General features: G+C 40.7%; 1 protein-coding gene across 11 annotated transcripts in view; it reads left to right on the top strand.

The window, feature by feature from the left end:
• ADAMTS3 (ADAM metallopeptidase with thrombospondin type 1 motif 3) overlaps positions 1-27,614 on the top strand; it is a 154,831-nt gene that overhangs the window by 10,702 nt on the left and 116,515 nt on the right. For 4 of the 11 annotated variants that reach the window (XM_068680405.1, XM_068680404.1, XM_068680401.1 and 1 more), the window contains exons 5-10: positions 6,570-6,669; positions 7,749-7,915; positions 10,287-10,445; positions 12,446-12,579; positions 17,756-17,819; positions 21,141-21,168. In XM_068680405.1, coding sequence (XP_068536506.1) covers positions 10,341-10,445; positions 12,446-12,579; positions 17,756-17,819; positions 21,141-21,168 — 331 coding nt within the window. In that variant the 5' untranslated portion in view covers positions 6,570-6,669; positions 7,749-7,915; positions 10,287-10,340. Of the gene's footprint in view, positions 1-6,569; positions 6,670-7,748; positions 7,916-8,905; positions 9,003-10,286; positions 10,446-12,445; positions 12,580-13,398; positions 13,513-17,755; positions 17,820-20,101; positions 20,378-21,140; positions 21,169-27,614 lie in introns of those variants that run through there. The other 7 variants (XM_068680409.1, XM_068680413.1, XM_068680408.1 and 4 more) reach the window with 5 other exon arrangements.

Raw genomic sequence — 27,614 nt, 5'->3', positions numbered from 1 at the left:
TTTCAGTCATTTAGCTTACATGTAATAGATTTCCAAGAGGTCTTAGTTGTCCATATGTTGATTTCCCTTAACAGCCGGTGGCCATTGTGAAGATGAAGAACTTTCAAATCTAGCCTATAGTGACAGATCTATAGCGTGTGGTTCTTGTGCCGGAGTTACATAGGAGTTTAAGGTGGTTGAGTGACCTCTTCTAGCTAGCTTGGGGCTTCTGCATGATGTGAGTCTGCCCTAATAGCTCAGATTAGAAAAAAGAAAATCAATCTAGAGAATCATTCTGTGTGTCTGTATTTTGTGTCCAAGTTTAATGCCCACACAAGAGCCTGCATGAATGTTAAATAGTGAAAAAGAGGGCCAGGAGAAGGAATGAAGAATTAATGTTGGCAGTGGCGTATGGAAAGAGATTAATAGGAATGCAATAACAGCCACCCTTAATGTGAGACAGAGACCTCTCCAATTTAAAATAATGAACAGAAGTAAGTTTTCCCTTCACAAAATGTTGAAGGCAAAAATCATTACTTAGACAAATGCTGGAGCTCTGGGGTTTTAGTACATATGTTTTGAAGTTTTCCAGTCACTGGGAGATATTGGAAAATATTTTCCTAGATACTAATATTGTCCTTGTTATAAGATATATTCCTAGACAAAGTATTCCTTTTAGAGGACTGTATGAAGTCTCTGTTTTCATTAAACAAACAAACAAACAAAGACCTTTCTTCTACTAATGGCAGATGGTAGGCAAAATGTGAATCTCCAAGAAGAGGAAGGGTTTGGACTCTGCTATAATAATTTCACAAAAATATACCTTGGGTTGTATGGTAACTGGCAGGAAAGCTTCTCACTTTAAAGAGATTCTTTTAAATAAGAGATGAAAGCCAAGAGGGCCAGGTCGTCTTTGTAAGAAGCTGTACCAATCAGCAGAAGGTTTTCCAGAAGTTAGCTTTTTTGAAGGCCTACAGAGAAGTGGAGAAGTGTTCTTTCCTCCTGTACTTCTTTTCACTCAGTGCCTCTTTTCCTGTTGTTTCTTCTAGCTGCAATAACTTTTTTTTTTAACTGTTTTCTAGGATTCTAAAGACCTTTAATACCCCTTAAAGGTTCTTAACTCCTTGAAGAGGTCAGACACTGCCTGGTAGAAACCCATTGTTTTCTAAGGAACTATGCTAGTTTATACTACCTGAGCTTCTGTCCTTCTCCTGTATAATGGTATACAAAATTTGAATGCTCTGGTTTAGGTATAGTGGTGTTAACCTAAATAACCACATGGATACTTGGAAAAGTAATCTGAAAAAGAGCAGTATGTAACTGATGAGTTGCTGACTCATCCAGGGTGGGCAGTTGCAGTTATCAAGGGCCAGCTGGATACAAACAAGTGCAGATGGATAACATCAGTGGAAGCTTAGATGAAAAAAATGCAAATATGCTGGGCTGGGACAAGAGGAGAACTGTGAATGATATTACAGCACAAATAAAAATGAGAATAAAACATCACTGCACTGTCAGCACTTAAAAGCAATCAAGAAAGTAAGTTGAAGTCCAGGGCAGTTAACAGCCTCCTGTTGCCTGCTACAGTCTTTGGACTGGCCCCACCAAGTGGGCTCAATTTGGTTTCCAGCAACGAGGTATAAAGGCAGCTCTTATTCCTCAGTTATTTTAGAGGCTATTTTGGGCAAAAAGACAAATATTTTATTAGACAAATGTGATTGTCAGTCCAGAATATTTCAGGATATTTTCAATGCTGGTTTCTTTTTTACTGTAGCTGGTTGAAGGGATAGTGTTTCTGCACACTGTCACAGTTTTTTTATGTTCACCACTTATCTTGATGCCAAACCATAACTTCATTTCTTTGGGGTTTTGACTGGCAGCCGAGTAATTTGCTGCAGCTGAACAGTGTAACTATGTGAAATGCAGGTGGAGACCAAACATGTCAAAGTAAGCAGTACAGTCAAATCCTTGGTGCAAAGGAAGGAACCACAGGTCTCTCTTCTGAACCATTAAAATGTATTTGCCTACAGGAGGATTTGAGCAACGAGAAGAAAATTAGTACTCTAAGAACTGGGGAGTGGGGTGCTTTTCCAGGAAGATTTAAGGTAGAATTTAATTTTGCATGGAGCCTGTCATACTTGAGGTATCCCAAAGTGTTTTATACAGTAAGGTGTTAAATATAGAACAGTGACTCAGTAGGCAAAACAGAGCAACCACTAAATCACTTCACACATATGCTATATATGTCCACACATTGGACAGTAATTGAAGGGCTGTAGTAGTAGCAGGACTGTGATTCTTGACCTCTACCAGCCCCTGCTGAGGTGAGTTTAAGAGGTTCCTGTTTACTGCTTTCCACTCTGCTCCTTATCAAAGGGAGACAGCTCACTCCTAGCAAAGTAGACCGAGGAAGGTAACTTTTACATCATCCCCATGTGCCTTGCCAGAGCTTCTGACTGGAGGAGCTGTGTGGTACATATGAACCAAATCATTAAGAAAAGACACCAGCTCCTTTTGGAGGTAAACTGTAATGCTGGCCAAGCCAGAGTATTCAAAAGCTGCATTTCTGTTGTTTTTACGGGGTAAGTTCCAGGTGGTGTCTCATTAAACATCTTGTGTCACTGCGTCCTTGGTAAAATGACCAAAATGTGAAGATGCAGAGTTGGTAAGTAAGAGACTGCTTAACATAAAGAGAAGGCTGGGGGGGATCTTACCAATGTATATAAATACCTGAAAGGATGGTGTGAAGAAGATGGAATCAGGCTCTTTTCTGTGGTGACCAGTGATAAGAAAAGTGGCAATGGGCACAAACTGAAATACAAGAGGGTCTATCTGAACATCAGGAAACACTTTTTATTTTTTTATTTTTATTTTTTATAAACAGTGTGGATGACAGTGCACAGGCACAGGTTGCCCAGAGAGGTTGTGGAATCTTGTTCCTATTTATCTTAGATGTGGTTGAAATTAGGGTCTACTGCTCATGATTTTTTACAAAGCTGACTTTCTTTCTTATAATCTGATGTACTGGTGCTCTCTCCCAGCCCAAGGCAGATACCACCAATGTTTTACAAACCTACTGAGATAGTTTTGTCATTTGAGAGAGAAGAAACTTATTCCTTGAGAAGTGTATGAGGATTTTCTTGCCCTCGTTTCCTGACCCATTAAACTACAGGATACTGCTTTCTCAGTTGTACAGAAATGCAAAGTTGCCATCTATGGGAATATTACATTTATATAGGAGCAGGAAAGAATTTGAGGAAGGACACTTTGCTATTGTTTTTGCTAGCAAGGTAAAATTCAAAATCCTGTGGAAATTTACCACTAGGATTCAACAGATGCAAGGGACATTTGTCATAATGGTCCAGTATTCAGGTGAGCAGTTGTGTACAAATTTGTCTGCTAATTTTGTACTCATCATATGTTTGGAACCCAGAATTTCATGATCTGTTTTTCAGCCAGTTCTCAAGACTAGTCTTTGGGCAAGCTTTTCAAAGCCAGCATATTAGTTATCTATGAAAATGTTTGCTTCTTCCATTTTCACTGGTCAGCTGAACATATAGCATCATTTGCTTGGGCAAAGGCCAAATTTGCATTTGGACCTTTTATTTTATTATTCTTTTTACACTAGCAGAAGTTGTATTTGTATATCAAACATTTACTGATTCAGTTTGATATACAAAGATGGCTGAGTCTGTGTGCACAATTTCAAGTTCATCTGTTTGTAAGAGAAATTCTTTGAACATTTGACTCTTCGTATCTCTACAGAATCTGGTTTATGTAAAATGAAATGTTATCCTGCACCACTTGTTGGTAGTAACTAGAACTACACAAAATATTCACAATTAAACCACAAATCATATATACACTGCATTCAGATTTCTTTATGGTCTCAACTTAGCAAAGCTTTTTTTAGAAACTTGGTCCAATACTTGAAGACCTTTTAAATGCCCTGGGCTGATGAGTGGTTTTGCTGTGTAAATCATATGAAATATGTAGCTCTGCACAGCTGTAAAGCAAAATAGATAAAATCCTGCAGTTTTTATTATATTTGCTTTTCAGGTGTCAGATTCAGTAGATCCTGAGATTCAAATAAAACTTGAAGCATGCCAACCCATGTGAATCACCACCAAAAGTCATTTTTTTGCATGACTTTTGCATGTTGTAGCAATCTGTAAGACATAAGGGGCTGGTTAGTAGTCTATTTCCCTAAACCACTGTAATAAGAAATTCCTTGTATGTCTAGAAGGGAATGCGTAAGCTGTGGTCACAGAATTGACTGCAAGGTATTGTAAAGATTCCTGAGTTAGTTTTAAGCTGGATAAGTGTGATGCTCTGAGCAATCTCGGCACCAGAGTCTGAACCTCAGCTCAGACTGATTTATCTAGTCTTTGTGTTGCTACAGCTGGACTTCTACCTAAAACGGAGTTAACGTGAAGCTACCTTGGATACAGTGCTGCATTGCATTCATTCTTGTGCATTGAAAAGAGGAGGCATCTTTCTGGTTTCAGTCAGAAAATTGTGTGTGCTCAGGAAACTTCAGGATCAGGGCCATCTGTATATGGAACCAAAAATATTTACTTTCAAGAAAAGATAAGTGTTTGGAGGCAGCAGGATTAACTTTCAGGAGAAGCATAATTTAATGTCTCAGTTTTTCCAGAACATGCATGTAGTTATAGAAGAGGGAAGAATAAAGGGGAAGAGAGATGAGGTGAGGTGACTCCAAGTGGTGGGACTCTGTTACCTCTAGATAATGGTCTTGCGGAAGTCTGCATTGTATATTAATTCTAGTGGACGAACTCAATTCAAAAGGGCATAATCAATGAATGTGTTATTTTAGTTATGCCCCGAGGTTTACAGATCAGGAGAAATTCAAGGCAAGAAAGGGAGACAATGACCATGACACTTGTTAGTTATTCCATGAAGTACAGATACTTTTACAGATGCTCACGTTGTTCATGCTTTATGCACTCTATTTCCATTGTCTCTACATGCAGGAAAGAGCCAGGCTCCACTGTTGCATGTATAATATCTTGGATTTTTTTGTTTGCTTTCACAGGAGATTTTTTTTTCTTAAAAAAAAAAAAAAAAAAAAAAAAAGCAGGCTCAGAAAAAAGCTCTGAGATAGCCCATAAGAATTACGAAGCAAAAGAGTCCATTTGTAAAGTAGAGTTCGCAGACCTATTGACAGTCATCTCAGACTGAAAAGCTGAGGTGTATGAGGGAGTTTTAAGGTGTTTTGTTTTTGTTGTTGTTTTGTTGTTTTGTGTGTGTGTATGAGATGGTGTGAAAACTCTTGAAAAACTCTTGAAAAGGAAAAGGTTCTTGCTTGAATGCTGATCTGTGTAGACCTGCAGTTCCATCAGAGAATCTGTTATTTAAATTTCAGGTGAACCTTCACCAAGCCACTGCTGCACATTCTGTAGTTTCCCTTGCTGACAAGAGCCCAGATGGTTCCAACTTCAAGTAAAAGAGTGTTTTGTTTTGCTTTTTTTTATTTTTTATTTTTAACAAACAAACAAACAGGAGGCTTAGCTGATGTTTGAAAAACTGGCCTTAACAGTAAGCAAATTAACACATTGGATTAATTTGGCTTGTCAAAAGAAGAGCAAGAGGAGAGTAAATTACAGCATGTTTATATGGAAAGCAAATATTTGTCAGAACAAGTCTCTCCAAACTGTGCTACAGCAAGATGAGTGGGAGCTCTAGGAGCTGAAACAATTAAAGAAATTCAGCTGATAATAAGAAAGTTGAACTGAAGATAGAAATTACGATTTTGGAGGTAATTAACTGTTTGACAGCATATCACTTGTTGGTTTTCCTTTGCCTTGGAGGACTGTGTGTAAGCTCAAATACTTTGCAAGGATTTGCCAAATTACAAGGGGAATTAAACTAGCTATGGTATTTATGATGTAAAACAAAGTGATAATAGTTATTCCTTTTACTTTTGTAATCTAAGCTGGGGGAGAAGAATATGTGATTTAGGACGTTAGGTTCAAGGCTTTGAATCTAAGAATGATGGTATACAAATTTCTTCCATTGTCTGCTCCCATGTGGTCCTCCAGAATTGGTCTCCATTAATTTGACATGGCTTTCGTGAAATAAAAGCAAACAAAATGAAGAAATCACTACTGAAAGAAGAAAAAGTTGTTGAGGGAGAGTACTTGGGACGCTTAGAAGCAGTTCTTTACCATTTGCAAAAGACTGGGGACAATGTACCACTGAATTTAAAAGAGAAGTCAGTGAAATGCACAGTTGCTTGACCCAAAAGGGTTCAAAAACAACCTAAAAAATACTGAGACTAAAACATACTGAGATGTCCCATCATCTTTTAGAATTCTATGTGCTTGATTTTTAGGCTTTGCAATCATGGGTTTTAAATATTCAAGTTGTAACACGTAAGCCTGAAGTTCAGAAAGAATTTTGATTTTTATTTAAGTAAATTTGAAAGTCTGTGCTTGTTTTTCATCTAGGACAGTTAGAAACACCATGTCCTGTGAGACTTGCTGACACTGAGATGACTGAAAGGCATGTTGTTTGCTATTTTATATACATCAAGGAAATTTTACAGCAACTGCTCTCTTTATTTCCAGCTAAGACCTCTGTTCTGATGCAGAATGAAAAGGATGCATCAGGTAGCAGTTCCCTTTCACTCAGAAGCGCTAACTCTTCTTGCTTTGCCTGGCTGAGCAGGTAGGTATCTGATCGCACCCCCTACTAAACAGACTACTGAAATATTTGTCTTTCTCTTCCTTCACCATGCGCCCAGCTGTCTGTAACCCTTTCTGTCCTTGCTCCCTTCCTTCATTACCTCTTGTCTCTTCGCAATACACTTGCTGGGTAGTATTGAACATGCTCCAGCAGTTGGAGCTGGACAATCTAATTACCTAAGTTTGCTCTGATGCTATTACGTTGCAAGAACAAGACTGAAGGGCTCAGATACTTGCCTGGTGTATCCTACTCTGTGGTTTGTGTAAGTAGTAAGTGAAAGGGAGCATAGTAGTCCCTGGTGTTGCTAAAATTAAGAAGCATTTTCCAAGCTAAAACAACTAGGGGAACATTGAAACATATTTTTTTTTTGTGTGTTACGTTTTGTGCTAGTGAAGTTGGATGGTTCTGAAGTCTATATGCTTTGTAAGCTTCTTCCTCCAGCCTCACCATGTGTTTGAGTTAGTTTCATTTCTCTTTGAACAAATAGAAACACTGCAAAAACTATTCCCTAAATGCAGAAAACATGAGAGAGACATCAAGCATTTGGTAGCATTTCAATTCACCATGGCAGCACTTGTTCTGTTTTGAATGTAGAATTGGTGAGTGGTGAGTACTAGTAGAGTGTAGAATGAAACCCATGAAAAGACAGTGATAGCAAATGTCTCTTCCAACAAAGCAGCAGGGAGCAAATAGCAAATAAATAGAATAGACAAAGGATCATTGTGCATGTTGCAAGCTGTTGATGCTTTAGAAGAATCATTAGATGAGACCTTTCCTATGGTATTTTATATAGAATAGTGATAGGCTAAGCCCTTTTTCTGCCTTTGAGATTTTAATTTAATTATTATTATTATTATTATTTTTTACTTTAAGATGAAGTTCTTTGCTAATAAGGATCCAAGTTCTTAAAGTCTGATGACTCATATATTCAATAAAAGGCATTATGTTATTGCTCTGGAGATGACAAGGGAAATCTAAGGTGAATGATGGTGGCAGTGAGTGAAACAGGTGGATGGCAGCAATTACTGATATTATTGTAAAGTTGTCTTTAATTTCCTTAGGTGATGGGCTTATCTGAATGAGGCTGAATACTACACTTGAGTTTTGGACCTCCTCCTATAATTTGTCCTGAAGTCAAAATCTGCTCGGCTGAATGTGGAGCTGAAGAGAAACTGAAGAATGTACACTGGAAAAAAATAAGATATTAAATTTAATATGGGAAACTGAGGTAAAGAATCATCCAAGGAAGCAGTTTTAAATGTAGCAATATGATTTAATCATGCTTTCTTCATTATTACTTAAGAAAGTCCACTAAAAACTGAAGAATGTTTGGGCTCCTTTTGAGCTCATGCTTATTCATGTTCCTGCACAACTTCTGAATTCTTTGTCTGAACCCAGTTGACTCTAATAAATCAATACAGGTATCAGAAGTAATGAAGTTTCTACAAGTGACACAGTATAAGAGAAAGGCTGCTGTGCAAGTTCACACATAACTGCACACAAGAACGGACTTGAGATAGAGCCTTTTTACATTTACAGTCAAAGGAAAAGCTGCAATCAGTACACGCAAGCATGTGATGTGAACCTGCAGGAAATCAGGCTTGATTAGTTCCAGTGCTTGGGCAATTACTTGTATTTATATCCATTCTTTTCTCTCCTGTTTCTCTCATGTTCTCTCAGCAGAATGGAGAAATAAGGACATTACAAGACAGTTTTTGAGATTAGGGCTACATTTAAAAGTGAGGTCTCTTCTTTCTAGTTATTTAGTAGCACTTCGAACTTAAACGAAACTGCTTGAACTTAAATGAAACTGCTAGGAAGAAATGCAGATAAAGTCTAGTGAGTTGTAAGCCTAATGCATTAATGTCTTTGGCATCAGGTAAAAATGCTGCACTGTTTAGATATTGCAAAATTGAGATTTCACTTGTGAAATACTTAAGGTCTGAATGGGATTTTATGGAGAAATGTTTATGGAGGTAAGGATCCAGCAAGCTTTTCGTGTATTAGTAACAGGTACATGTTAGCTTTTGATCTCCCCTGAACAGTAAGTCTCCCAGACTTTGTAATCACTTCCTGCTGTCTGAGTGCTATTTGTGAAATAAAGATGGAAAAAGGACAGATTGATGCCCCTTAATTATTGCTGATCTTGATAGAATGATATCCTATTAGAAATTATATTGGACATAAGTAAACGTGATTTTTTTTTTTTATTCTTCAGATGTTTTGCCATTTTTGATTTTTTTTTTTAATTATGTTGGATGTTGCTGAGTCAGACAATGCTGTAGGGCATTTCCTGTAACCAGGGGCCAATAAAAGTAAGTAATCCAGACTGGATGAAAGTGTGCAAAACGAATTAATGGAGTAAAATGGAGTAAATAACTTTTTTTTTGAGGAGGGGGTGGAGGGGGTTGTTTTTCCATATAGTTATCATATGGAAGAGAATGTGCTGCGCTTTAAAAATCCAGAAAGGGGGGAGGGGAATAATTCAAGTAAATCTGCATACAGCAATCATCTGATTTAAAAAAGATGCTTCAGAATGTATTCATGCTGTTTGACTGTCAGCACAACACTGTTTTTATATCTGGATTTGATGATGAACACTGGATTTTGTAGCTCCTTTTGTTTATTTTTTTTCAGATACTTTCCATCCCTCTTCTTTGGTACATGGGATTAGAACTTCTGCTAGAAATTGCTTAGAAATTGAACTGAAATATTGGTGTGTGCTTTGCACATGAACTACTGACTTCCTCTGCCTGAGCATTACACTCCCACTGGAGTGTGGATGTTCAGGCAGGTGGGCCTGTGAGATGTCGTACTCAAGTGCAAATGCTGCTTCAGAATCACTCTCTTTTCACTGCCTTTCCTCAGCCTGACAGCTGGGAAAGCATTCTCTATATAAATTTGTTCCTTGGCTATTGGACACACAGAGGCAAAATATGGGGCATTTGGTCTCACGTGTTCAGTTGTTGTTATGTTGCCATATTTTTATTTGCCATTTTCTGTTCCTGCATTTTGAATTGCACTGCCAGTGAATAGATTTTTTTTTTTTCTCATGATATCTCTCAGAACAGATATGAGGTTCAGAAAACAAAATTTTGTGGGGAGCTCTGTGTTCCTTAGGAACCCTGAACTGCTATCACTTTCCTTTAAGCATGTTATTTACAGTATTTATTATGGACCTACTCAAGTGAATAAATATTAATTAGATAGAGGTTTAAAAACAGAAGGCCACTGATGAGGGAAGAAGTTTGTCTTCAAAAAAGCTGCTTCTGCATCTCACTGGAGTGCTTCCTTGGTTTAAATGCCAGTAAGGACAGTTGAAGTCCTTTGCTTTAAATCTGTTAAATCCTTATTTGCAGTACTCTTTATCACAGCTTGGTCCTTGTTGGATATACTCTCGCCTTTACCCTATGTAAATTCATTAGAAACAGGTTGCTGTGGTAGTTTCCCCTCTTAAACAGTATACAAGTTATTGTTTCCTCTTGCAAAGCCTTTCTCTTCCTTTTCCCAGAAACAGTGAGCAGCTATATTGAATAGATTTCCCTACAAGGTTATTTTACAGGTCAGGAGGTTAGCTTACTTTTGTCTTTTTACTTCAGCTGTTTCAGAAGAAATCCTCTGTGTGTTCTCCTGAATTGTAAAGGCTAGTAAGAATGAGAAGTCTAAGCCATCCATTAATCCACAGGCAAAATACTATTCAAGCAGCTGCAGTGAAAGCTCTCACATGCTGCCCTGGAAATAACCCCAGCCTTGACATGGTAAGACGACCCTAGGTAAGGTCAGAAGCTCAGTTCTCATGGTTTTTAAACAGTATGTGGAGGTGTCCCTTGTGTTTTTGATGATCTCTTAAAGCAGTTGGATCCTCATGAAGAGAAAGTGGAGAAGTGAAGTCCAGAGAGGCTGAAGTTTATTTGCTTAAACATTGCTGCTCTCTCATCTCAACTTCTTGTTGTTTTGGCTTAAATATTTAACGACCATGACCCCATGTGAGAGCAGCAAGTGGTATCAGGATTTTAGCTTAAGCTGCTTTGCAGAGACAAAGCACCTGTTTTAATTCCTCCTGGAAATGGAAGTGATTTGGAAGTGTCCCAGCAAATTCAAGTTAAAGTGGCAATACTTGCCTACTTGTATACTTTCCCATGAAGTGCCGTGAATTTGAATGATCTGCTTACACAGTGTAAGAAATGGAAGCTCATGGCTGGGATTTTCAGAAGGGCATAAGGAAGCTGGGTGTCTCTGTCGTGATGGCCTCAGCACTAACTGAGTATGGCACTTAAATGAGCCTGAGGTCAAACCTCTTTCAACTTCTTTGAAAATCCTGCCTGTGCTAGCCTTCCATGTGCACTGGGGTCAGTGTGCAGTGCAGAATATGTACTAGGGTGAGTTCAGTGATTTTGTATATAAAACTGTCTATTTAGATAAAATATGCATCTAATACAGTGCTAGAGATAGACTGTGACTTCACCATCTGGTCTACATAACATTCACAGTGCAATGTCTAAGCTGGCACAAAAACAACAATGATGAAAAATTCCAAGTGCAAAATAGCAATTTCTTGTCCTGCCTATATTAGAGAGGAAAAAAAATCCAATAAATCAACCAGTAGTAGGGGCAGTACTTCTGGCTTAAGGCCCGTTATTATTACAAATAGACTGCTAAGCAGTAAATATGAACACTCATTCCATATTTCAGTCATAATGATTCAAGAAGAACTTTCAGAAAGACTTGTCTACACTGCAAATTTAAAAGTAAAACTCATCAAGATTTAAGATTGTTGAACTTCAGTAGTCTTAGCAAACTCTTTAGTAACAACATGTAGGAAGTTCTAGCAGTGTTAGAGCCTGCGTGAGGCTTTCTGAATTAAATATGATATATTTCCAATGTAGTCATGTATGTTCCATTGAAAACGGAAGCTTACTAGTATCTTCTGTGGATTAAAAGAATTAACAAGAAAGTGATTAGATAGGTGTGTATATGCAACACGTACACACTGTAAAAATAATACTTGCATTTCAACTTTCTGCTTGAACCTACCTATATTACTGAAGGTTCTCCTATGCCAAAAATATATACAAAAGTATTTACTCTGATATGCTGTTTCTAATTTATGCCTAGATTCTGCTAGAAGTGGCCAGATGTGCTAACAGCTCTGAAGCCTTTCTTCTCTTTTTCATTTTTCATCCGGTTTTGATCCAGGCTGTGTTCTTGTATGTGAAACCTATTGTATGGGTCAATATCCACAAGATTTACAGCAAGAACTTTGTCCTGTGGTTCTGTTATATTTATTTGCACTAGACAATTTTCCTGCTTTCATCTAGAACTGGGGTTGTCCAGAAATAACAGTATTCATCTGCTTCTGCCATTGTATCCATAGTGACAGCTCCTTTATTTTCCACACTCGTTATCACAGGATCGTGGTTCGGCTTTTTACTGGTGTTATTGACTTGAGTATGCATGATGGCATAGATAAGTGCTTTAGATGTGATACTTGACTGAAGGAGATTTTAATTCCTCGTTATCTCAGTGATTCCTTCTGGAGAGAATTGTAGTTCAAATGCTTAACAGATGAAAGTAGTTTGTGTGTGATATTGGTGAGATGAATGGCATATGTATGTGCAGTAACACAGCTCCTGCCTATTGCACACAGGGAAGAAGTGGGGTGGTTCTTTAGTGGAAACTAACCTTAAGCATTTAAAGCACCTGATGAGAAAGCTGATTTTGTCCTGAGTATGCATTTACAAACTTCACACTGTTCCAGGTGTCAGCTACCCAACACCGCCACCATGCAGCGAGTGGACAGTTGTCTGAATCACTTAACACTGAAAACGTGCTAGCTCTTCAGAGCTCTAGCAGCCCTCCCCAGAACTGCAGGCAATTTGACATTCACTCTAGGTGAGTACTTTATACGCTGAGTCTACGTGGAGGCTATATATGGAATCATTCATCCTAACTGTGGGGAGAATTAATAGAAAAGAGTTAAAACTGACTTGGAGCTTATTCTAATTTTCTTTCAGCTTTAGAGAGAACAACTAAGATGCAAAATGCATTCAATGCAAAGGTAGCAGCATAAAGTACTTGCCTCTTTTCTTTATAAGTGCTGGCATAATATACTCTGAAGCTGATGTGTAGGGGATGGGAGATAGCCTGAAATTTCACATGGTCCTAGTTAAAATGCCCTTTGAGCTATTGGCAGTTTACAGGAACAGTGGTGTCTCTTGGGTTCCAACTGTGGTCATTATTAAAATGCTTACAAAAGAAGGCACTACTGGCAACCATCCTCAAGCTGTTATTTTTATTCTTATGACATAGAATGACCTTTTGTAATAGAATCAAGGAAATGGAAATAACAAAAACTACTGACATGACTGACTTGTAGTGTTTTGTGAGGTAGTAAGATAACATCATAATGCTTTGGCATAGGCAGCTTCAAATTAGAGCTGAATCAGAAATTCTCAGTGGCTTGGTTTAGGAACAGTCTTTCAACAAGATATTATTGATTTTTATATTTCATCTTATTATTTCTGTGGTGCTGCTTTTGTCTTATCTGGTTTTAGGGTGAAAAGCTAGAATTATCATTGTGTTTCTGAGAGGTAGGAGAATGCCTAAGTGTGAACCCTCCCTCTCTCCTTATGGAAACTTTGTGTGTGTGTGTGAATCCATGGCAGAAAAGGAGTCAGAGTACTGAAAAATTATTCACTTCTCTCTGTGCAGCTACCCATCTCCTCCAAAATTTCTGTGAGAATGTGAAACCAAAGCACTTATTAACAAGTTACAAGGGAAGAGTGTTGAGTTCATGAAGCCAACAGAAGGGGTACATGCAATAAGGCAAGATGCTGGTCTGGCTATATTCTGGCTAATCTTATGGCTTTATGGGATTACTCACTAATCAAGGGGCTTGATGGAGTATATGGCCTTTATTGGAAGGTGTTACAGTATCCTTGTTGTCAATCAACAGCATGTCTGGCCTGCCACAAATTAAATTTATGCAGCGTGTGCTTTTAGGGTTTGAGATTGATAAATTACAAGGCTATGCACAAATGATAAGTAAAAAGTTGCAGAAAATGAGAAGCTGCAGTCAGTCCTCTCAGCAGCGTGGTAGGTAGGTGAGTATCTTCCTTCTTCAGTGGGAACAAGTCTTATGTTGATTATTGGTAATGGCTAGGGAAGGGCTAGCACTGTATTCAGCACAGTTGCTTCAGCTGAACACAAATTTCTTGAAAGAAAGAAACATTTGAGGGATTGTCTGTAAATCTCTTGCCCATAAGGAGGTTTAAAATTGGGATGCATCTCTGTGGCAGGCTAGATGCTACACTCAAAGAACATCTCCCAGCATAATTTTCTTCTATAGTAAACTAGCATTGATGGCACTGCTTTTCACAGAATTCTTAGAGGACTTTAAACCCTTTCATGTCTTCCCCTTCTCTGTCCTCTCTCTTCTTATGGCAAGTTTATCTTTACCTGCTCCTATACTAAGAATTTATTTCTTGTTCTGTCCAGTGATTGTTTTATGTGCTGTTTTTGTAAAACACTGCTGATTACTTTTGCTTAAAAATACTAGTATTTTCATATACTCAATATATGTCTTTCGGGGCAGTGCTTGGCTACAGAAGTAATGAATGTTAGTGCCTAAAGTCTTATCTTAGGACTGCAACATTTGTCATACTTTCATTACTTATGACCTTCATTGGTTATGAAGCCCTGGGAATTAAATGTTACTGAAATCCAGTTCCTCGAGCCTGGTTGGCTGCCCTAGCAGAAAGGTTTACTTTGACAATTCCAGAAATTTAAACATGCTGTCACACTTTCACTTACAATAAATGGTATGGAAAGAACAGCCACTCTGTGGTCATAATAGTTATAGCATCTCTCACATTTTGCAATGGAGATTTCAAGGAACGGATTGGACATTTTCTGCGTTACTTAAGTCCTCAGACTGTGCACTTGCCAGTAGAAGGCACTGTTCTGCTCAGTCAATTGAATATATGAAGGGGAAACAAGGGGGGGCAGGGGGGCGGGAGAGCAACCTCTGTAAAATATAATCCCTTTTTAAGACCCTGGAGGGCTGATTCCCAGAAGCCAATAACTGCTATTTCTCTCATGTCAGTGGAAAAATTACCGAGAGTTGTGTGAGTGGCCATCTTAGTGCATCCAGCCAGTGGGGCTGAGCACTATATATGTATATCATGTGTCTATATATACAAGGAGATTACACAGCACCCCGCTGTCCACAAGGGAGTATGTATAAAATCATAAATCAGGAATTTCCACAACCAGAAAAATGCTAATGAAAATAAGCATGGATAACACACAACAGTTTCCATACCTCCAGCATACAGGTATAATTTAAGTAAGTAAAATCCTTATGTATGGGCAATTCGCTAGGGTTTTTAAGGCAGAGCACATGCAAACCACATATTAAATGCACTAACTGTACAGGATGATAAAGTATTTTCCGTCTGTATTTTCTTCTGAGGACTTAACTTAAGCAGAAGTATTTAATGGGCCTTTGGCCCTATCGGAGTCTATGCAACTTGTGAGGGTCACTGCCTCAGCACTTCCAGGAACCTCTTGCAACACCAGAACCACAGGTTTCTGTATCAATACCACAGGCCATTGAAAGTTTGGTCTGATTGTTTTTAGCGTGATTTATGGGTATTTGTTTATTCATTTCTTTTGAGGATTTGAGGCGGTTTTAATTGCATTTTGTTTGGCACACATCATTTGAAAATGAACCACCTTAAAATAGGAACAATTTTATGGAATGTGTCTAGTATATGAAGTTGTCACAAGTACTGCCTCTTATGCTTCTACTACTTTTTATTTTTCATAACATATTTTACAACTGTAATTTTCATGTCTCACATTTTTCTCTCCAGTTTCCTATGTCCTGTGGTTAAATCTTGACTATAAATCTTACGCTGCTTTGTTAAAAATAATAGGTCTACTATGCTTCTTCATTTAACAATCTGCTAGATTAATAGTGTATTTAAAACAATTAAATACAGTTGCATGGTTTAATATTCCCAAATGTAATGCACCATGAAGGGGAAACTATAGCCATTTTCATTTATAAAGTGCTTCCATTTCAAGTGCTGTCTGGCAATTCTTGTCTGACACCCTGGTAAACAGATGAAAAATGTAATATCCAAAAAAGCTTCTTGTGCAGTTTTGGAAATCAAAGCACAGGAGTGGTTGGGTGGCACTTTAGGCTGTAATATTAAATGTGGCATCTCAGCCTAAATGGCTCTTGCAGCTGTGGGCTGCATGACTAGGGTTGTCATGTCAAGGAGCCGCAGAGGAGGTAGTCTTTTGGAATTTAATGTCAATATTAACACTCCTGTGTGATGGTAGTGACAAGGTCTGGAGCTGCTCCTGGCACCTTTGTTGTCTGAATGATCCTGACAAATTGCCTGCAGAGCAGAAAAAGATGCTTCAGCTGCAGCTGAGACCCTGCTGCATGAGGACAGTTGTAAGACTAATTGTACAAACCTGCAGCAAGAGATGGGTTTCTGTTTAAGAATGTAAAATTTTGTTCTTGTATACCCCAGGCTTTTGGGGTTTGTATTTTTTTTGCAGTAGTATGACTACAGTCCTTAGACTGAAAGGTCTTTGTGCGTGGCCTTTTTATTGTGTGCACTCACAATGCCTGTTACAATGGGGCTCCAGCCCATGAATAGGACCTCAGGCATTACTGAAATGCAAATAGTAACGTATTTTAAAAATGAGGCGCAGGCGTTCTTTTCAGATGTATCCTGTTCTAAGAAAGTGATCTATACTGCCTTAGGTTTTGAGATTGCGCTTTAGGCCTCCCGTGTCTCTAATTTGAAAAAAGTAAAAATAAATGCTACTTTTCATTAAGCAAACTTTTAGCAGACTGAAAATCTGATGAGGTCGTTGTTGAGCTTAGGGAGGAAAAATGAATCCACACTAACACTGAGCTTATAAGCATGAGGGGTGCGGTCTTACTGAGGAGGGCTACAGCTTTTCTTGGTGAGAGAATTGCAGGCTGAGAGCCATGAGGAACCTTGGGAATGAGCACAAGCCAAGAGGGTGCCCTCCTGCACGCTCTGCAATCCATTGCCTGTGGCCAGCTCTGCCCACAGCACTTACCCTGGTGCAGGCTACAGAGGAGTTGCATAGGTACTCTGGTTCCATGGGAGCACAGTCTGGGGCTCGTCTCCCTGACTCACTGAGGATCGTGCCCTTTGTTACACGTAAATCAGGACATGCTTCAGAGTAAAGGAGAACCCAAGTTAGGCTTTGACAAAAAAGCTGAATTTCAGCAGAGCTGGTATTTGGATGTTAAGAGCAAACACTGCTTTTAATGGTAAAGATGAAACAAAAGAGAAAAGTCCGAGCATTGTGTAAGAGTTGTGATCTTCAGGTTGTGGCAGGAGACAAAGAAGGGAAATGAAACTATAACTACCTTCTCTGGATGATCTTGTGCCTTTTTTCTGAACCAGCCAGCAATAACATTTGCTCTAGAAAGATGTCCTCCATGGCCTGCTGCTCCTATGGAAATAGGCAACCATCTGCACAATGCTTAGAAAATATTTTTAGCTTTCTAAAACAGGCATTCAAAGTAGATGTCCCTGTCATCTTAAATAAGCAGCTTGTTTTATCCCTGGCTAATTTTTAGTAATATGTCTATCTTGGAAAGAATAGAATTAATGCTTTCCAAACTGGCCACTATTGAGAGAGGTCATCAACTTACAGACTGGCAAAGAACATAGTAGGTCAGAAAGTCAATAAATTATAATGTGGAGAAGAACTTTATTCCTATATTTCAGGAAATGTCACTGCAAAACGGAATATTAGACAACATGTGAGTACATGCTCAGTGAAGAGAAAGTGATTTGTCTAGGTTATGGATTTATTCACAGATGTTATACTCAGGTTTACCAGGGGCTTGTCTCAAAATATGTTAATATTTGGAAGCTGATATTAAACAGGAGTGAAAAAACTATGGTTCATTTCTTGGTTTCATATAGGGAATATTGTTCTTTAAGGTTTCTCTGTTTGAGTTAATGTTCCAAGTAAAACTTGCTTTGAAATTGTTTTGTTGCAGGCTCTTCTGCTGTGAGAAGCGAGGAGATTTCATAGAAACCATGTCCTGGAGCCCTTTTAATCAGGTAATACCACATTTTACTCGCAGCATTGAGTGCTTGCTCCCATAAATATTATTCTTGCTTTTCAAATACTGCTGTGCTCTTTACACTCCAGAATCTGGCCCCATACAAAACTTTTTAGTTTTCTGTTCCTCTTTGCTTCAGAGCCTAATCTCAGATTCATAAAATATTTGTAAATATTCGTAAATATTTATTTGTAAATATAAAATAAGTGTAGTGCATCCACAGAAACTGCACATACGCAGAAAGCCTATCTGATGTAGTGTTAGCAGGAAGAATTCTAGAACTGCAAATACTTAATGGATTTTTAAGATACAAATATGTATGTGCACACACATATAAATACATACACTTTTTTGTGCATACTTTGTCTAATATATGATTTCTTTGATAATGGTATGTCCCAACTGTGTTGTTAGAGATGAAAAATGTCTTTAACAAATTAAGACAATTTTAGGAAGTTGATTTACATTTGTATATTTGTGATACTCAGTCTTATTTCATATTAGAGATACATGATAAGATGTCATTTTAACACCTTATTGCTGTTCTATTAAAAGTCCGTCAAACCTTGGTTCTTTGCTCTCAAAAACAGCAGAACAGAATACTTGCTCTGGTCTCCAGATCTGTCTTTGATGTATTTTTATATTTCTTTGGTATTTAGAAATGTTTTTAGCTAATTGAGAAAGGCAAGTGAAACCACCTAGGACACCCAACTTTATTGAAAGACCGTGTTTAGGATCACATTACAAAATGCCTGAAGTTTGGCTGTTGGTGTGCACTGCGTCGCAGCTTTCTGCTCAGCAGTGCCCCATCCAGCGCCTGGGTGACAGGGAGCAATCAGAACTGGTTCTCCTGCAGAAGGAATCACTCTCACCAGCTCCTCACAGGTATGACCCACTATGGGGAGCCTGACCTTGAGCATTTGTAAAACTGTCGGAAAGAACCTGGCTTGGAACTTCAGAGTACTAGATAAAATGGGAGAAAGAGATCCAGTTGGGTCCTGTAATTAGCCTAACTGCAAAATAGAGATTGTGCTGGTCCTTAAATTCACCACAGAAAATGGATGGCTTGCGAAGCACTCAGGTATGTTGTGGTGCACATAAACCCACAAGGAAATCAATGTGGTGGTTTTCAGGGTTTGAATAATGTACAATGAGTAAGGCCTGAGGTCACATAACTAACATCAGTGAGGGAAATAAAATGTCAAACAGACGTGTGTTAAGGGAACGGCACATAATATTGTGGAGGAAAGAAAGCATTAGCTTGGCATTTCTGAACTGTCAGTTGTGACTGACAATTTTAATGGATAATTATGTAGCTGGCATCTCAGCTTTCTGATTGTGGTCTTTCAAAAAAGTGGCTCTTGTGCAGTGTGCATGTGCCCAGTTACAGCGGGCTGATTGCAGCAGGCTGCTGTGTGTTTCCTCATTTCCTTGCGTACAGAAATGGTCTGGGTAATAACAGGCATTAGATTTCCACTTTCTTGGAAAATTGGTTTTGTCTTGTTTTGTTTCCTGCATGAGAAAAGTGGGTGCAGTTGGAGAACCGTTTTCTCTGGGGCAGCAGCGTGGCTCCACAGCCTGGCAGAGGCTTGAATTAGTCAAAGGCTGCAGGTCTGGCTCTCTTACATGCTGCTATGAGGCAACTTGGGTTTAGAACCAGTACTTGCTTTCTTATGTAGATGTGATGGATTCTGACAAGCAGCTCGACTTAAAATAGATGATTATTATGGTTAGGCTTTCATGCATTTATGCCGAAAACCTTCAGGTAGTTTGTGCTAGCTGGAGGCCAGTGGGCTCACTTTGGTCATTCATGAGTTTCCCACGAGTAGGAAATGGGACTTGTTATCCTAGAGGTCTGTCAGAACAGGACGATTTTCACTTGGATCCAGCTGTTCCTGTGTTACCCATCTCTAGCTGCAGGAGATAATCCTGAGCCTGGCAAATTTCAGTCCTCCTTTTGAGTACCGCAGGGGTGTTTCACCTTGGCTCCTTACAAAGACAAACCGCTTGTCGAGCTTTTGGCCCGTTTCCCCTTGGGGCTCGCTCTCCACGCGGGCTGTGCCGAGTTTTGTGGGGCCGTAGTGGGGGGGGTCCCGCTCCTCAGCGGCGCTGCCGGAGGGGGAGCGGAGCGCGGCCGGAGCTCGCCCGCCTCAGGTGCAGCCCGGGGCCGAGCCGAGCCGAGCCGGGGCTCTGGGCCCCGCCGTGGGTGTGCGGGGCTGCGCCGAAGGCGGAGCCGCGCTCGGGGGCCGGTGCGGCTTTATTAGCGCCGCAGGTCGCGATGCGCGGCGCAGGCAGGGCGCAGCGAGCAACAGGAGGCGGCGCGGGCCCGCAGCGCCCAGCCCAGCCCAGCCCAACCCGCCCGGCTGCCGCCGGGGGCCGGCCGAGGCGGGAGCCGGGGGCGAGAGGGGAAGGAGGGGAAGCGGCGCGGACAGCGAGGAGGCGGCCGGAGGGGGAAGAGCGCGCCGGGCGGCGGGCCGCCGGCTCGTGATGGTGCTCCTGCCCCTGTGGGTAGCGGCAGCCGCGCTCCTGGGGCTCCGCGCTGCAGCCGGCCGGCAGGTGAGTGGCGGCGGGGCGGCCAGCCGAGCCCTGCCCAGCCCAGCCGGGCGGCGGAGAGCCGGGTACGCCGTCGGGCTCCGGCGCTTCGCTTCCCTCCCGGGCTCTGCCCGCACCCCGGGGTCCCTCCGGCAGCCCCGGCCCGGAGGGGCCGCTGGGGAGCGCTTCCTGCCCGCTCTGTCCCTTCTCTCGTCCCGAGCGCGGCTTTTCCCTTCCTCCGCCGTGCGCAGCGCGCTCCCCGGCTCTCCGGCAGCCAGCTCGGAGCGGAGCATCCCCAGCGCTGCAGAGAGCAGCTCGTCCCCTGCTCACCGGAGCTCCGGGGACAGCTCGCCGAGCCCCGGGCCCACGCTGGTGGCCCCGTCCCTGCTGTTGGCTTTCTCACTCCCCTGGCAAAGCGCCGAAGGAGAAGTGTCAACACGCCTGCCCTGCTGCCCCGCAGGATTTGTCCCCTGCAATGACCTTAAAGTCTTTTTTTGGCCACCGAACTTACTTGGCGGCACAGTAGATAGAATGGCTCATTCAGAATCAGGATTCCTTAGCTGCTCGATTTATACTAAACTTATGAAGGGCTCTGTTAGTATATTGGTGGAAACAGCTGTTTGTTCGGCTGAGGAAAAGTGCCATCCCTGAAAACCAAAAGTAGAATTGCAAAAAATGGTGCAAGACAAAGCAAATAATTTTTCAGCCTTCTAGAACCATTCATCTGTCACACGTTGCATTGTAATCACACTAACGACGTTGTGCATGTGTCTCTTCTCTTCTGCAGGCTAGTAAAGAGCAACAGATCCAAATAGGTAAGTCTTTTTAACTATTATTGCTGCTATTGAAAAAAATATGAAAAAAGTAAACTCAACAAACTAGTAGATTTTCTGGAGACATGATCTGTATGCAGGCAAGCGTTCCCTTGTGTATCCCCACACCATTACCACCCAGGAGCATTTGTAGTTTCACACTGCTGTGGCATGACTTGAATTCGCATGCCTCTCATTACAAGCTTTTGCATCCCAATAACTCCATGCTTCCCTTTTTAAAAAGAAAACAACAAAAGTTCAGAATTGCAGCATGCTTAAACTAGTTCTCTGAATGCCATGGCGCTCTGGGTCAGACACTGTTTTCATTTCTGTCTTTCTGAATCAAGGAGGAAATGTCTACTCCATTTGGCCAGGGCAGTCCAAGTCTTTGTACCACTTTTCTTCTGCACTGGAAGCATTCAGCCTTTAGTTGGAAAAAATTTGTTTCATGCCAAGGTCTCTGTGTATTTTGTTGATGGCAGAGTGTGCTGGCTGCAAGCCCGATCGATGGTGGTAGTTGCTTTATAAACTGATACACACGTAAGGAAGCGTAGCATAGGCTTTGACATCCATGATGAATGAGGGTACTGAAATGAAACGTGCTCATCAGTGCCCGTGGGGTACTTCGTATTGCAATTTTAAGCCTGACTCTTTCATACAAACAAACAAACAAAAAACAAACAGGAAGCTTCATATAATTAGGAGCACGTGCATACAATGAAATTTCTGTAGATCTGTGTTGATTTAAACTAACAGATAATTTAGTGTTGTGTGGGATGGAAGAGGTTATGGAACGATGCCGCAGTCAGCGTTCTCTCCAAGCGTCAGAGTGAGGGTGTGCCATCACACCTGTCCTGTAGTTTCCCTGGTTGTGCAAGGAGCCTCTTCAGCATTTGGCCAGAGTTGTTGTCAAACGCTAGTGTCTTTACAGCGCTCTGGAGCTTTTCAATGACAGGAGCGGTAGCCGTGGGAAGGGACCTTAGGCAATTCTATTTCCAGTTGCCATCAGACTTCCAATTTTGAGGTTTCGGTTCAGGTTTTGATCTGAGGTTTTGCTCAGAAAAGAGTTTCAAGTATTTGTCTAAATTCTGGAGGTTTTGTCTCAATTTCAGTTCTGGCACCGTTTTCCTTACGGGCTTAGGTTGATTTCCACTGTGATCAGTGAATAATGGGAGTTGAGACAGTTAGGTACATTTAAACCTAGCTGGCAAACAAACTTTTTTTCCAGTGGTATGCTGATCCTGTGTTTTATTTCTGGTCGTTTCCATGAGAAATGGATTGTATTTGAATTTCAGAAACCATAAGCTATACAGGAATGCATCTTTTAAATTATACAGTACATCAGATGAAATTCTTTAACCTGGAAAAGTACTTTTTTCCCTTTGAGTCTTTTCTTCCTTTCACGGTCCCAGTGTTGCTGTAGTCTGGGAACCTTTGAGGCATGCAGGAGCCACGGGAGAGAGGTGATGTTGCACAGCAGAGGATGAATCAGGCCCACAGACAAAGCTCTGCAGGGACAGGGACAGGGCTGCATGCTGCCAGGGGGCAGGCTCCGGGCACAGCTCTCAGGGCGCGGCGGAGCCAATGCAGTTGATGTGATCTCACCCTCCTCTGCCTGAGGAGGGGCAGCTGAAGATGGGATGGACATGGGCTGGAGAGTCTGTCTGCTCACAGATCCACAAGTCTGTGGACAAAAACATCCCCTGGTGTGGTTCAGCATCACAGGGCCTCCTTAGGATGGGTCTTAGTGTTGGTTGGTGCCTGGCAAGGGAGAGCTCGCTGTGTCTCCTCAGCACAACTGCCCAGCATCTTGGTGGCTTTTTGTCCAGTCCAGCATGGTGGAGAGTTCTGTGTCTTACCAAGACCAGGTTGCCTATGACTAGCATTGGCTTTTGAGCCATTGATAACGTTTTGCTGAGGGAAAATGTGTATTTTGAAAGCAGAACTGTCTAGTAAACACAGACATTGGGATTTTTCCCCTGCTTTGTGTTTTTTAACTGTTAATATTTAAAGTAATGTTTTATCCTGTAAATTCTGATTGAAAAAGCATGGCCTACTCAGTTTAGAGGTTTAATGACTACAGTAAAACCTGCATTAGGATTGCCTCCAAATGGGCCGTCCTACTTTTAAGTCCCTATTAAGTGTCACTTTGCATTGGTGTTGTATATTTTGATTTGGCCCAGGGCTGGCTGCTGTCAGCAGCTAATCTTTTTTTGTAGCCTGGAAAGTCACTTAGGACAAATTAAAGCGTATAGGATTTTTTTTTTTCAAGCTAGTACAGAATGTATTATATAGATAGGGAGTTACCCGAGCTTAATTAACTGCATTAATGCATAATGTACTGCAAATGCCTGGAAACTGTCAAGAGGAAACCTTACTGTTGTCACTGGTGAAATAGTAAGCCCTGAAGATGCTGGCACTCACGGTGGTGCTACCTCTTCACTTTTCGTGCCTCTCAGCCTCCCACACAGCAGAGCCTCAGCACTGCTCTGTGCTGCTTTTGGAAGAAAACTCTCTGATGTCTAACCTGGAAAAAGCAGGGCCAGGCTGCCCCGGAGCCTGGATAAAAGAAGCTCACTGGTGTTGTGCCAAGGGACTTTGCTGTGAAAACATCGTGAAGAATTTCTTGAGTTGCCTGTATTCCTGGGACAAGTTGACAGGGAAGGAAAGGAATGAGGACACCAAAGAGAAGTGTATGCCATGTGAGCCTGGATTCTTGCAGTCCCTTGCTTTTATTCATCCAACTCGCAATGTCTAGCACCGATGTATGCTGCATAGCTTCATCCCTGTTTAAGTGCGAAATTGTGGGAAAATCCTCTAGAAGTCCATCCTCCCCCTTTGTCTGTCTTTTTATTTGGACATTTCTGCCACCTAAAGGCAGTCAAATACAGAGTGAACGATAGCTTGGGATTGATTCTGGTTGTTTGAAGAGAGGGACCAGAACAACTACTTCATTTCTAGAAACCACCAACCAAGGATGAAGGCAGAAAGTGCTGATGATGAAACCCGTGCTGGAATTGTCTGGTTTTGTTACAGCACCATCCTTTCTTGTTATTGAGCAGCACTTGACTAAGTAACTGAAGCAGCTCTGTGCTCATCCCATTATGGTTATCTGTGGAATGGAAGGGTAATCTCTCAAAACACAGGAACTCAAGACAGTCTTTTCACTTAAGTACTGCCCTTTTAACTCCTGCAGTAGCAGGTAGTATTTTATATCCCAGTGCTTCTGTTGGAAAGCTGAATGGTTTTGATGGTTTTGACATCCAGTCATCCGATTGCAACAAAGTTTTTGAATTGCATTCAGAAGATGAAGGCGCCATAATGCTCTTGAGGTGTTAGGTTAGCTCCAAGCTTTTTGCCAAGGTTGCTGATCTTCCTGACTCTACAACCCATGTTCAGATGGATCCTCCAAAAGAAAAGGGAGCTCTGGAAGCTGACGGTTGCTGTCTCATCATCATCTTGTCAGTCTGGGCGAGTCTGGGTCTTGTCATGCAGCCCAGTGTTATCAGGAGTTCCTGCACATTTGTTTCCTTGTGCAGTGCCCAGCCACAGCATCATCTTTGCCAAAACAGTTGTGCTTTTGATATAATTTTGTGGGTTTACGCATTGCTGTTTGTGATTGAAATATATCCTAGCAATGTGATGTGGCAGGTAGTTACTGCACATAGCAATTCATCTCATTGCCACAGCACAGAAAATGTTTGGAAAAAAAATTATGCTGCCAGCACTTGAGTTAGTGGACCTGAGTTCACAGGTAATGGGTGAAGGAGCCCCTACAATCAGAAAATTACTTCCTTTGTGGCACCTGGTCCTCTGCAGTGCAAAAGGCTGGAACATGGAGAGTCCAGTTATCTACGCTTATTTGCATGCAGTGTGAGCAAAAACCCTATCCGAATAATGAACGTTAAATGGCATTTCAGTATTTGTTAAAAGAAGAGAAGAAGTCATGTCTTCAAAGTTGTGTAGCTGAGTCTAGACATGGAAATAATTTGTCTGGAGTTTCAGAAATTCCTGCTTTTTTGCTGATTCCACTGATTTCTATTTAGACTATGCTTTTGAAATCTTGCTTAAGTGGATATTTATGAATTTGGAATTCTGCTGTTGACATCCAAATGCACAATTTTTGATCAATGTACTTCAAAAATATTTTGCCAAAAATTGCTCTTCCAAATACAGTTGATTAAAAAAAAAAAAAAAGGGCTTTGAACCTCAATTATCCAACAGTTTTACAGTGCAGAGACAACTACTGTGAGCCAGTGGTGTTAATTCTTCAGTTTCATGTGTATTTGGGGGAAAAAATTATGGATAGACTTCTTCAGAGGCATTCTCTAACTAATTATGTTTTGGCACACAATGAAAGAATGTGATGTTCTTTCACAAGTGTTTCCTTTCAATTTAAACATTGTGCAACTGGAACAGCAGTTAAAAGCCAGATGAAAAAAGGAAGAAAACTTGAGGTTAAGTGCTTTTTCTGTTTCTCTGTGTTCTTCTCCAGTCATTCCTGTAAATTCTGAATTAGCAGTAGAGAGTGACTGAAATTTTAGCAAAGGAAAGGGAACACCTACAGCTGGCATAGAGTTTCCTAAGACCATAGAGTCTGTGGAAAAAAGAGTAATAGAAGTCAGTGGAGGATTTTAGATGTCTTCAGTCATGTCACATTTAATTTTAATTGCCTTTGAACAAAAAGCATTTCTTTTTCTAGCTTTGCGTTTAGAGACTCTGGACAGGGCTTTTGCTGACTCAAAAGCTTGACAATTCTTATTTTCCACCCTTTGTTCCTACCTTCTTGTGGCTAGCTGTCTGTTCTTGTTATTAGCAAAAATATCTTTTTTTTTTTTTTTTTTTTTTTGTGCCCCTGCAAGAAGAGATCTGTGGATACTGCTGCAAGATGTGCAAAGCAACTTCTGAATTGTACAGTGAACAAAGAATTTGATCACTGGAACTGTGGTCTCTGGCTTTGTATGGCCTACTTTGAGAAGGGGGGAAAAGGAAGAAAAACTGTGAAGAATCTCAGTGAGGTAAAAGCAGTAATGTCAGTCTGTGAATGAAATCTCATCACTGAAGCTCAGGGAGTGTGAGGATCTGGATTTTAGCTTTGACCCAGTTAGGATATACGACCCAGCAGCTCTGTCTCCTGCTCTTGGCCTGATGTCTAATTAATAAAAAATGAATGTAGAGTTTTAATTCGCTACCATCTCTAAGGAGGAGGGTTAGCAAGCCCGACTCAGTATTCCCAGTGATTAAAATGGGAATTATCCTAAGGATAATATCCTAATTAGGATACCAGTTTTAGAACCTAATCTTGTAGGTGTATGGCAAAAAAAAAAAAGGCTGAGTTCACTGCTACTGAGAAACACACCGGTACTGCTAGCAGTGGGACACAGAGTAAATTTTCAGAACAAGAAACTTAAAAAATGATAAAGAACTTTCCTCTCACCTGGGACATAGTATTTGTGTTATATAAAGATTCTCGTAGCACAGAAAGTTAGATGTTATACCTTCCACTGTAACTACACATTATTTTTCTGTCAAGTCCCTCAGTAACTGGAACAAAAGGAAACTGGAGAAAAAACAGCCATATGAAGCTATTGGAAATGTTTTCCTACAAAAGTCTCTTAAAATAAGCAGCCACTGCTTCTGGGAGAGATGAATTAGGTACTGAGCTCTTTGTCTATTAATTTTCAGTTCAAGTGCAATTCACTCTGGGAATGGAGAAAATTTAATTCATTTTGTTATATTTATTGGAGGAATTCTCAGTGGTACTTTGTGGTACTCTCTGAGCTACTCAATCCTGGAGTTCTTTAATACAAAAGGTATCAGTAGTACCACTCTAATACTGCTTTAGCTGCTTCTCTCAGGAGAAGATGATCTAGGGAATAATTCTGTCCTGAATGTCTTTTTCACTCTCACATAGTATAATAAAATGTAGTAAGACTTCAGCTTTGGTGCAGCTTTCAGCAACATTTTGGTCCACAGCTTGGCCTGGCCTGGGAATGTGTCTCCTTCTCCTTTTACAGGATGAAAATTGGACACCGAATATCCTGATTAATCCCAGGTTACAAAGGTCTCACAGAAAAGATAAACTTGTTTTACAGTGGTGTAAAATTACCTTAGGGCAATGGGAAACGTGTGTGTGTCCCCTGATGCATGATAAGCGATAACAGCAGAAGACCTTTCTCTGACCAAAAGAGATTTCTCTTAAGCACTAAGTATTCTATATTCAGGATGATGTGGGTAAGGGACTACACAGAAAGACAAAAAGGGGCTTTTTTCCCCCCTTTTTTCTTAAGTATTTTATTCACATATATTATATACACGTAGGCAAATTCAGAACCCAGTGGAAAGTTTACAAGTCAGCTACTGTTGCTGCTAATTAGATAGGAATCTTGATTTGACCTGTAGTAATCAGGCCAAAATGATAGGAGAGTGATCAGAGGTAATTACAGCAA

Source organism: Anas acuta, chromosome 4 (assembly GCF_963932015.1).
Source record: "Anas acuta chromosome 4, bAnaAcu1.1, whole genome shotgun sequence".
In the NCBI taxonomy this organism is placed as follows: Eukaryota; Metazoa; Chordata; class Aves; order Anseriformes; family Anatidae; genus Anas; species Anas acuta.
Note: the sequence above shows the minus strand (reverse complement) of the source record. Positions and strands in the feature narration are given on the sequence as shown.